Consider the following 12,500-nt stretch of genomic DNA (forward strand, 5'->3'; position numbering starts at 1 on the left):
TCGGTCTTCAGACAGGTAGCTCTTCCCAGCTCGTGTGTGTGGAGTGACGCACTTGGTCACCGGCGCCCTGATAACCAGTCACCCCCTTTTAATTTCGCTTTTTTATCGATGTGTGGTGTGATTTTTATTTTTTCCCCATTTCAGGTTTTTGATGTTTTCAGTGCACATTTTTTGTAATATATACTCAGTGTACCATGATGCATGACATTTAGACAGTTTTTCGTGAAGCATGTGGTGAAGGATCGATGTAACATTTTTTTCTTGGTTTCTGTCTTGTATGGTTATGTGGAAGGCCTTGTGCATAAAGAGTTTTTGTGTAGTAACTTGTTTCTTGTTATTGGTAGTAATTGCGAGTTTTAGAATATGTATGTTTTCTCTTGCAACAGCATTTTTATCCCGAAAACTAAAGTTAACTGTCCCTATGTATGTTTTTCTTCTTTTCCTCTAAATATTGTGACATTATTCCAAATATTATGTGATCTGTATTTTGTTTTCCCTAAACATTGTGACGTTATTCCAAATACGTGATCTGTCAAAATTTATATCCCCTGATTACACCAGTGACTTGATTAACGAAATCTCTGTCAAACCTCTTCAGTTCTGTTAACCATCTCCAAGTGTCTGAAGAAACCTCACTCCTGCTCCTGTGCTTCAACTGACTCTTATATTTCAGTAAAAGAAGCGGCTGGTTTCCTGCGCATTGGGTCTCTCAACGTGAAGGTCCGGAAAACAACGGAGGCCTTCAATAACTTGCTATCACGTGAGGTGGAGTCGAAGTTGCACCGTAGTTGGGGCTCCAGCGACTCCATACCTGATGCAGTGAGTCCCCAACACCCCCGATGTGCCGGCGCTCGAAAGAACCGGCGATGCGGAGTTTTGTAGAAAATGTTTCATTATTTTGGTCAATATGATTTTTTTTTTTTTGGGGGGGGGAGTGGAAGGGGGGTAAAAAAATAATGGTTGATAAGAACTCTAGACAATAGTGAATTGAGGTCATTTAGGACAAAAAGCTGAAAGGCCCTTAACATTATACTTAAAAATTATGTTATGAAAAACATTCTTACAACAGTCTTTATTCACGTGCGTTATTCTTCAGCATGTCATTGTTTTTAGCAAGGTTTTTTAAATGAGAATAAGTTATGGCCAGTGAATGTTGGGAATTTCAGGTGATGAAGTAAGATCAAGAGGATATAAGAGTTTAGGAAATTTTCTCAGGGCGTGAGAGTTCAAAAGGAACTTCATCTTTGATTAAAAGATAATGTAGTAGGTCATGTTCACCTGAAGAAAATAAATGAAGTCAGTACTGTAGAATGCTTTCTGTTATTGTAAGAAAATATATATAATAAATTAATAAAGCTTGATTATTTTTATGGGCTAGCTATATTTTCTAGAGGAAATGTGGTCATTGCCTTTTGTGATATAAAAAAATGGTGAATATCAAACTAAGGATGTTGATACTAAAATGCAGAGGTTAATGTGCATTTTTTTTTTTTTTTTTTTTTTACCTAAAAAAAAGGGTTTATACATTAGCATAGCATTTTTTTATGCATTATTTTTACATTCTCATTGAGGTCATTAGGATTCTCTAAAGATCAGTTACTTATGAAGTTGAGGGCGAGATTCCAAAACTTTAATTTAATAAATGAATAAATGAAACTGTCCATTCATTCACTTCTACCAATCAGAAAACATATGTAAATATTTGGCAACTCACTTTATTTGGCCAATTTGTTAAAATTGTGGGAGTCCTGACCCAATAAATATTCTTATTTACAGACATGCATATTCAGAGAAATAAATGCATATCTGTCTAACTATCTTATAGATATACATTTATCTGTGTATCTGTCCAGTAGATATATATAATAGTCTTGAGTGATATATATATAATATGTGTTTATTTTCGTTTATATGCTTGTCCATGTAATAAATATTTATTGGGTCGGGCTTCACAATTTTAAATAACCAGCCAAATATCTATAAATTTTTTGCTGTTTTTCTAGAGACAGGAATGCATTTAACCAAATTCAAAGAAATTAATGGGTACCCTCCTTTATTTATATAAGAATTATTTTATAGTGTACTCTTTTGAGAATCCCAAAGTCAGTCTCCAAAAAGAATAATGGTAAAGTTTTCAGGCTGGAAGAGTTAGATTAATATTAAAGTTTCTGAAATGAGGGTCTAGAACCTTGCCCTTAACTGAAATTTAAAACTAAACTGACTTTAGAGATTCCTAGTGGCAGTAGTTACTGAAAATAAATTAGATAAAAATAAATATACTAAGAATATTCAGTTTCTTTTTTAGAGGCTAAAGAAAAAAATATTCAAGGCACAGGGTGTCCTACATATTACGAAATATATTTGCAGAAATGGAAGAATTCTTAGTAAATATCCTTTAAGGATTGCTTGGTGAATTATAAATGGTTAAACTGTGATTCACTTATGTAGACTACAGACCATTACAATATATTTAAATAGGAATGTATGGTGTTAATCAACATTATGCAGTTCAACAAAAGTGACAAAATAGTATCACTGCAATGACAAGAAAAATGCAGCATGGCAGTATTTGTAAACTAGAAGATAAACTATTGATTGTACTCATACTTCAAATCCTCCATGTTTAATGCAATGCAATCTTTAAAGTATACATTATGCTTAAAGTAAATAGGATTCCACATACACCAATACTCTTAATAGTGTGTATGTTCAACCTTACCTGTGATATATACAGAAAGAGGACTTGGTCTCTGTTGACATGTCCACAGACATAGGTTACACAAAGGTTGAGTCTAGGTTAACCCATTCATGACAGGTAAAATATTTGGTAAAGTGGTGAGGTTTGAGTGTTTTAGCATGTACCACTCTACACATGGGCTATTATCCATCTAATGGCTAGAGAGCTATCATCCTGGCCGCCAGGAAATTAGGCATCACCCAGCATTAGGAAACTTTTCACCATGTTATGAATGGGTCTGTCAACCATTTACTTGGCCATCTTTTGTGATTCCATCTGTAAAATATTAATAATAAGAGGTATATCTGTTAACGTTTGTGCAGTTAAAACTAACAAAACAAGGAAAGGTTTACCATGTGACAGTATAGGTATTGCAAGCATTCCATTACATTTCATTAGTCATAACTCAACAGACCATGGATAGTAACAGAGTTGTGTCTTACACTGTACATTGTGATTAGCTTCCATCTGCTGTAAGATATGCCTCTCACTTTCTGGAAGAGCAGTTTACAGACTACAAACTTTACCATGAGCAATTTATCTACAATTTTTTAAAAAGTACAATACAATGAAATTTTTCTTGATACACATCTTAATTGTACAAATCTTAATTTATACTTCTCTACAGGTTAGTGCTAATTCCTGTCCTTTTCTTTTGTTTAGCTTTTTTTTCTTCTTCTTCTTTTCATTTTTTTGTGCAAATTCAGCTTTGATTCTTTAAATATGAAAATATTTGAAATTTGTGATCTAAAAGATGAGGAAATAAAAGTATACAACATATTAGGCCTGAAAAAAATAATCTAAAAATAATAGTAAAAAATGGAATTAAGTTGGTTCCCTGAAATTAATATAGTTTGCGATGGAGGTTTTCCTCAACTGTCCCCTCTCTGAATCCCATTGAAACATGCTTTGAATGCAATGAAAAAAAAAAAAAAATTATATTCATTTAACTATTACTGACATTTCTATACAGACTGTAGAATTCACTTAGGATTCTTAATTTCAGGATAAGGAATCCAAGTCCATGCCGCCACCAAAGTTTGGACCCATCAAGAAGAGAAAAACCAAGAGAGACCGTGACTTTGTAGCCAGCCGTCCCGTGTCAGCATACCCAGCCTTGGCTCCTACGGAAGAGACCACCTCTACCTCCTCCACTGCTTCCACAGTGCCGCCTATAAATGCCGACTCTGACTCTGACTCCGCTTATGGCTTTGGATCTGAATGGCATTAACAATATTCTAATGCTGTTCAGATAAATGGCTTTATTGGCAGCATTTTTGCAGACAGTGGAATTCTAGCACCGTATATATATCTTCCGTAATGATAGACATTGCTGTTAGGGGGTTAGATATCACTGCCTTGTCAGTGAATGATTTTTAGAAATGGTAATGATTGAAGAAATTTAAAGATATTTAATATTAGGAGTTTGTTTGGAAAAGAAGAGCTAGTTTTAAGAGGCTTCTTTCTTATTAATAACACTGACAAGATGTTTTTGGTTGAAATTTTTAGTTTTTAGTTTAGTTTTAGTATTAGATTACTAATGCAAAATCTGTTTTATTGATTTTCATAAGTGCAATTTTTAAAATCTCTCATGACATTCCTTTATGGTTGTGTCTCCCATGACCCAAATTAGAACATCTTGTACAGTTGATTGGTCACAGATCTGCCAATATTTTACTAAAATACTCATACAAGATGCCATCTTTGCTCCCTCTTTATGCTGTTGTCTATTAAACACTAACAGTGGATAGAGATCTGACTAGATTTATATAAAGGATTATAGTGAATTTTACTTGCAATATGTTAGATTGTTACAAGAGTAGTTCTGTGAGTAACCATTTGTACTTAAAATGATTAGGAGAAGTGATTGAATCAGTATTCTTGGTAACTATGTCACAAAATTTAATAGATGAAAGGAAGTGGTAATGAAAAAGTTTCCTTAAGTCTCGGTCAGCGAACATGCACACTATGGAAGGTTACACCAAATAGTTCCAGAGCACAAATCAGCTCAAAGTTAACCAAAGGATAGCATTTTTCTTTCTATTCTCTTTGGCACATTCAAGAGTGAAATCCTATAGAGGAAATCCTCATGTGTGCTAAAATGCTTGGTATTACTTCTCTTGCTTTATAGTCACTATTATTGTAACTCAATTTTGAGTGCTTTTAGTGAGAAGCTCATCACCAGTCATGGCAATAAGTGAAAAACACAAAAAAATGTTATTTAGTGTCTCAAGTTATATTTAGATGTTTATTTATTTGTTTTAGCTCTTTGTCTCTATACATGTACAATAATATCACTATGCAGATTTTTAGGTAATTATTCTCTCTTCTACAATTAATTGTTTCCTTTCTTTATGTGGTCTGTCACTTTTATGTTTATATTTACGAGAAGTTGCAAAATAATTTATTTTTTAATTGATCTGATGTTGATAATTGGTATATCAAAGTGTGATGGATACTCAGTTGAAATTGACCCCAAGACTGTTTCTTTTAGGATGCTGTGAGTGCTCTTTTGTGTGCGTGTTAATTGGAACAGAGCAGCTCACCGTTGTAAATTTATATGAGTATCCTATTTGGAATCAGTTTTGATGATATTGTTTGAAATATATGAGGAGATATCATTCTCTTTTAATAGTTTCACTGTTTTATCATTTATCATCATCCTTAATCTTGTTGTTTTGTTTTATGACAGCAAAAAAGTTGTAAGTACTTTAGATGCTGATATCCTAACTAAAGATTCTTGGTACTTGTTGATAAGAGCAGGAAACAGGCTAGCAAGCAAAAGTAGTGTTATGAATCTCACATCAAATGAACAAGGCATACATCACTTGAACATATCCACGCCATTGTTGATCTGCACCTAATGTGAGTAAATAAAGGTTGGGAACACTTATTAACCCATAGATCTCGGTTTTCTAGATAGGTGTATACAGCCTTGTGATGGTATAACGTAATATGGCACATAGTCCTGTAGTGGTATTTATTTTACACTCAGGTGGTGTGAGAAACTGCACTTGAAGGATTTTGACTTTGTTTTCCCATTTTCTTGGAAAATAAATGAGATATTAAAATTTATTTATTTCCTATAGTTGAGACTCTAATAGTAAATATTTGGAAAATGTCAGCAATGTGATAATGTAATAAAATAATTTGTAACTTTATATGACATATTTATGGTATACTTATACTCATGAATCTACATAACTTATGCAGACACTCATGAATCTACATAAATGAAAGAGGACATACATACATAAACATACACATTTACACACATGCAAACATACATACATGCGCTTAGAGATAGTGGAGGGCCTGACCATACCAGGCGCTGAAGGTGTGCAACCCCTTTGGCAGGTAACATCCCCTCGCCCACGCAAGCCTGGGACAGCAGGCCTGAGCCCTGCCAAGCCGCAAGGGGGCTACACCCTTAGCAGCTGACATCCCCTCGCCTGCACAGCTCCCACCGAGGCAAGCCCCGCAAATAGTGCACCCTCTATAGCGGTGCTGTCATTTGTGAAAATGAAGACAAGAAATACAACCATTGCCATGTATGTTATACTCATGGAAGGACAAAGATGACAAAGGCCCATTGCCACATCTGCAAAGACACTTTTGCGTCTTTGGATGTTTTAAGGACTATCAAAGTGGAATACTGAAGATGAGATCCTTGTATTGTATATAACTTTTTTTTTTTTTTTTCCATATTCATGTTCTACTATCTCTTTTATTCCCCACAGCTGGGCCACAGCTGGGGAGCTGCAAGGATAAGGGGATGTCAGCTGCCAAGGAGGTGGCCCCTTTGAAGCTTGCCAGGGCCCAGGCTTGCTGTCCCGGGCCTGCATGGGTGAGGGGATCTTACCCACAAACTGGTTTCACGCCTACAGTGGGTAACATTCCCTCACCCACACAGGCCCGGGGCAGTAGGCCTGGGTCCTGGAAAGCTACAAGTCGGCTACCCCCTTGGCGGTTGACATCCCCTCACCCATACTCCCCAGCTGTGGCCAGCCCCACAGTGCCCTCTATGTCAGTGCTGCTTTCCCTCTTTGGCTCTTTGTTTGTGTATGTATATATAAACCATTGAAGGGAGAGAGAAAAGAGAAAGAACTTGTGTTTATTTTTCTTGAAATTTCATTTGGGAGAATAAAAGAGGTAGTAGGCAATATACATGTATTTCCATGTAAAAAACTATTTACAATTAATACAATATGAGGCTCTCTTCAGTATTTAACATCCTTCTGAGATGTATCAGAGACCACCTACTGAGGCATCAGAGGCCGGAGCAATCTGGATTCACTCCTGGGATGTCCACAACAGACCATATCCTAGCCCTTCAAGTCATTATAGAGTGCCGTCATGAGTTCAGGCGTGGGCTGCTTGCAGCCTACATCAACCTTAAGAAGGCATTCGACATGGTGCATCAGGAATCACTCTGGGAGATCTTGAGACTGAGAGGAATTCCAACAAGTCTGTATACTGGTACTGAAAGTGCTGTAAAGTGTGGTGGGGGCCTGTCAAGCTTCTTTCCTGTTAGTTCAGGAGTGAGGCAAGGCTGTGTCCTTGCACCAACACTTTTTAACACTTGCATGGACTGGATACTGGGCAGAGCTACTGTTCAAAGTCGTTGTGGAGCAACTCTGGCCAATATCAAGGATACCGACCTTGACTTTGCTGCTGATGTTGCGATTCTATCTGTCTTTGGAATCCTTAGTGGTGGCTCTCAATGCATTTAGCAATGAAGCGAAGCCCTTGGGTCTAGAGGTCTCCTGGACCAAGACCAAGATTGCGTGCGAGGACATTGAAGTCACAGAGTTTTACATACCTTGGTAGTGTAGTTCATAACTCTGGGCTGTCAGACCAGGAAGTCAGCAGATGGATTGGCCTGGCAGCAGGGGTCATGAACTCTCTTGACGAGTATTTGGAGATGCTGGTACCTTTTCAGAAGGACCAAGCTACGTGTCTTCAAGGCCCTGATAGTGCCAGTTATGCTATACAGTAGTGAAACCTGAACACTCCTGCGCCTTGGAGTCTCGACTTGATGACTTCTGTAATAGGTCCTTGCGCCAGATCATGGAGTACTGTTGGCGGGACCATGTGTCAAACCAACGGTTGCACCATGAGACTGGCACAGGACCTATTACCTGCACAATCTGTGATTGCTAACTCAGGCTATAAGGCCACCTGGCTCGCTTCTCTCAGGATGATCCTGCCCACCAGGTTGTCTCTGTTCAAGACAGCCCTGGGTGGAGGAGACCTGTGGGACAATCTAGGAAGTCGTGGCTTGGGCAGATCGATCAAACCTGTCGTGAGGAGCTTGAGATGGGCATCCCTGCCTGGCGACTTGCCATGAGGGACCCTCGCAGGTACAAGCAAAGGGTGGATGCGGCTATGCGCCCTCGTCGGCGTTAGCTCCATGATGATGATGATGATGACAGTACTCCTCAAAACAGCTGAAGACGGAAATGTGGCAATGGGCCTTCGTCATCTTTCACATTCCATGAGTGTAGCACACATGGCAGCATTTGTACTTCTTGCCTTCATTTTGTACGCGTGGATTCCTGCCCTGAAGCCTCAAAGCTGTATTGGTTATTGCTGGGCGTCCTCTGCCACTATACTTGGGGGCACCAGGCATGTATTCTAGCAGGCCTCTCAACTAATTCTCTAAAAGTCTTCTGCCAGGTAATGTTCCCTCCAACTAATTTATGGAGTAAATGTGTGTTAGTGAGAGCCATATCAAAGAGATACATCAAAACCTTATACCACTTGAGGCTTCTTCACACAGCTGGATAATAAGAGGCCATATGGTCACCTACATCCACTCCCTTCATGCCTCCATTATAATCAATTACTGCCTGTGGTTTTATGTCAAGCTCCCTGTCTCAGTTTTTCCTCTCCATCTCCACCATCATTGACCTGTGAAGTGTGGATAGAATGTGGAGGAGCTGTTTGTCCATCCATTTTATACAGAGCATCCCGGTAGGTGTGTTCCGCCTCTCCATTCCAATAAATTTCAGCTTCTGTGAAAAATCCTGAGGCATCCCCTTCCTTTTTTATCTTACAGTTCCACAGGCATTGGTGTACCTACCCAGAAGCCAGTGAAACAGGGTAGGTGAGGTGTACCAGTTGTCCACATAAAGGTTGTAACCTTTATCCAGTACCCCCATTGCCTCTATCAAATTGGGGACGGCCTTATGGGACACAGGGACTTCTTTGTCCTGCCCACTGTAAAACCTGAAAGCACTGACATATCCATATGTGGGGCCTGTGGAAACTCAGTTTATTTATCTTTAGGTCAAACCTAGCTCTTTTGGTTAGGTTGTAAGTCACAAATTTGAGGCATCCTCTAAACTTCCATAGGCTTTCATCAACAGTAATGATTTAAGGTCGAATATATACTTCTCTAAATTGATGTTGAAGGAGTTCAACGATGCGCCCGAGATTCCAAAGGCAGTTTTCCTCACTATATGCATTTTCGTTTACGAAATGGAGACAAGTGGAGATTTGATCATAGTGATCTCGAGGTATATGCTTTGGAAAAATTGGCGCTTCATGAAGGTCATCTTTAGCCCAGTGTTGCGCCTAGTGGGGCCTAGGTGAGATGCTCATAAGGCTGATGGCTAGCCAGACCTGAAACCCTAGGAGTCGTAGGCATCCACTTCCAATCATGCTCTTTGCTGAAACCTAGAATTGAACTGCCATACCTGTAACAGATAATACGCGTTCATTAGATTTATACATCATGACATATTTAGAACATGTTGAATTTGTGTATCATTTTCAAAATAGAGAGGATGGCAACTTTTTAGTTTCTTCCATGATGATATTTATAATTTTGGGGGGATTTTTTTTTTTTTATTCTCTCAATTTATCATCTTCCCCATGGTACTTATTCTATCTCGCAGAACTATTTTCATTAAAAATGGGATGGAACCTAAACATCTATATAAATACAGACATATTAATACCTATGTATACTATTAACCTCTACTTTTACAGTATATGAACATGCATAGATACCTTTATTCATAGTAACAAATGTTAGGTGGGTTTACATACATATACATACATATCATTAGTTGTACAAGTTCTTGCTCTTTTACTTTTTAGTGTCCTTCATATTTATATTAACCCAATGGATCCAGTTACTTCATGGCAATCACATGGACCAAAATACAGGCATTAGGCTTACGTGAGCAGCCGCTCTAATAGGTGTGTGGCTTGTAGACCAGGCACACAAGAACACTCATGTGCAGTGACAAGACTATGTCTGTCCTTTGCAATGTTATTTTCTCTTTTTATGCATAAGCGTTTAGCTTTTTTGCCATTTTCTAATGTCTGTATTTGTCATTTGATTTGTTTTATCCAAATGGTAATAGGCTGCTTTCCCTGAGCAGATTCCATATCATACCTTTAAGTACCATAACTCGGTACAAGAAAAATAAAAATATAGAACATTTTGTTATTTGAGTGCAAGGGTAAGTTCGCATCAACCAGCGCGCAGCCAGATTTTCCCATGACAGCATGTGCACATCCCTTGCCCCTCAAGCCAAAATACTACATAATGTGATGGTCACATCATCCAAATCAAAGAGGTTAATGAAATATTAATCCATTGACACTGGGAGGGCATGTACATATTGTTGGAGAAGTGAATATCCAATTCAATGGAAACTGGCCAGATCAAGATTTACAAATCTTGTCTGTAAATCATGCATTCAATGTAAACCTTAGTTGCAAGTGCACACCACATGTGTGACAAGCAGCCCCTTTAGTACTTTTCCTTGTGCTGTGCTGGCGCAGTGGTAAGGTGCTGGTCTAGCAATCTTGCGGACCTGCGTTCAATCCCACGCCCGGCCAGTGAGTGGTATCCCCGGCCATTCCTTGCACACAGGGGGAGGTTTGGGCAAAATAAAAAAAAATTACAGTATGTCACAGCAAAGAATATCCATTGTAACAAATGGAATTGAATCTTAATGATGGTGCATTTTCAAGCTGTAAATAAAATTTTCTGGCCGGCTTAAAAAACGGTCCGGGAACCTGCCTGCGTGCCACCCACCACAGGCGACAAAATCAGAGCGCCAGCTCCAATGTAGCATTGCAGGGGCAGGATTCACGGTAATGTTTACTTTTCCGGGTGTCTCATATGTGGGACACCCGTCGTTGTAATTGCACTCATTTTATATAGTTTCTCTGGCTTAAGATTGCAATTTTATTTCAGCACCATTGGGGGCAAATGTTTTTCATTCTTGAAGGTAAGTGATGGCTGTGAGGGAGTGAGGACCACTGACTGTTGTTGTTATTCGATATCCGAGGAGCACATGTTATTGCTGCATTTGAGACAGAAACTTATCCTCTGAGCACAGTTTGCAAACTTAGCATGTGGGCAAGCAAGATACCCAGATCTAATAGGTTAAAATAATTGTTGATAAATATTGTTTTATGCCTTTATATTTTTGAAGTTTGCTTATATCTAGTGTTGCATCTTAGACAAAATAGCATTCACTGAGAAAGGGAGGAAAGTTTCGTATATTTGGGATTTTGAAAGCTTGAATTTTAAGTTGAGTCTGTTTGCCTGAATTACTTGTCACACAGTTGGGAAAGAGCCAATAATATCATGTCAGATAATTGGGTGTTAAAATTAAAATTAATAAGTTGGGGCAACTTAAGAAGTTATAAAAAAAAATAGTTTAAAAAAACTGACTTTAGAGCTAATGCCCACCCTTCTTTATGAGATAATGCCTGTTCTCGATTCATATTTTTCAATAATTTTTACAATCAGCTGTCTCATATTCAATGTTTTTCAAATTTAGTGTATGCAAGCATATACATGCATTGGGTGTTTTCCACTATTTCATTTGTGTCTTCCCCACCATAGGCTTTATTTCATATTAGCCTGTTAGGGAAAACTATGCGAATTTTAATTTAAAAAAAGGCAACCTCAGGCATAAAAAAAGGGATTAACTTATTAATTAATTATCTGACATAAATAAATTAGCATCCGGATTACCCCCGGATCCGGTTGCAATGTTTACCTAAGTGGCCAGCATCCCAGGCATGCGCTGCATAGGCCAGGCGCGCACAAACGCCCATGAGCGGTGACAAGACTCTGTGCCTCCCCTTTTGCAAAGTTATTTTTAAAAAACATTTTTAGCTTTGTTACCATTTTCAAATGTCCATATTTGTCTTTTGATTTGCTTTATCCAGATGGTAATTACTTATTTTCCTTGCACAGAGAGGATGGATATTGGCAATTACTTTGAATGTTTTCACAGTCTGACCAGTTCTTATTGTAAATAGGACAATCAGTCAGGGAGATGCAAACAGTTCCAGTACAAGTATTAAGAGAGGAGTGAGATTCAGCAGGAATAGGTTTGCCAGTGAGGTCAGTATATAGTGCACGAGCTTGATACTCAGATGTAACTGTGACAAGGAGTGAACAATTGGAATGACTGCGAAAGGAAACTTTGCCTACTTGTTTTTGGAGATACTATTTGGAAGAGAAGGGTGTTGTCAGAATAAGGGGCTCTGGTAGGAATCACAAAGTATCAATCCAAATTAGCTGGGCCAAAGAGAGTACTTAGAAGTTTTGTAGAAGTAGAAGTAGTAGAAGGATTATGATGGGAGGAAGATGGGGTGGTGTGGAGTCGGGTAGTACTGTGGGGAGGAGGACATCAAGGATGAAGAGTGGTTTGGAATGGATAGCATTGTCAGTAAACATCGAGGAGGAAGCATTAGTATCAGTGTTCAGAGCCATGGTCGAAGG

General features: G+C 38.4%; 1 protein-coding gene across 1 annotated transcript; it reads left to right on the forward strand.

Moving 5' to 3' along the window:
- Positions 1 to 673: 673 nt before the first annotated feature.
- Positions 674 to 5,374, forward strand: LOC138868038 (uncharacterized; the record flags this gene model as incomplete). The annotated part of the gene is given in 2 exon segments (XM_070145472.1): positions 674 to 819; positions 3,744 to 5,374. Coding segments are annotated over 2 exon segments (371 nt in total), but the record flags the coding sequence as incomplete, so codon positions are not given.
- Positions 5,375 to 12,500: the final 7,126 nt, after the last annotated feature.

The sequence above is a fragment of the Penaeus vannamei genome, chromosome 3 (genome assembly GCF_042767895.1).
Source record: "Penaeus vannamei isolate JL-2024 chromosome 3, ASM4276789v1, whole genome shotgun sequence".
NCBI lineage: Eukaryota > Metazoa > Arthropoda > Malacostraca > Decapoda > Penaeidae > Penaeus > Penaeus vannamei.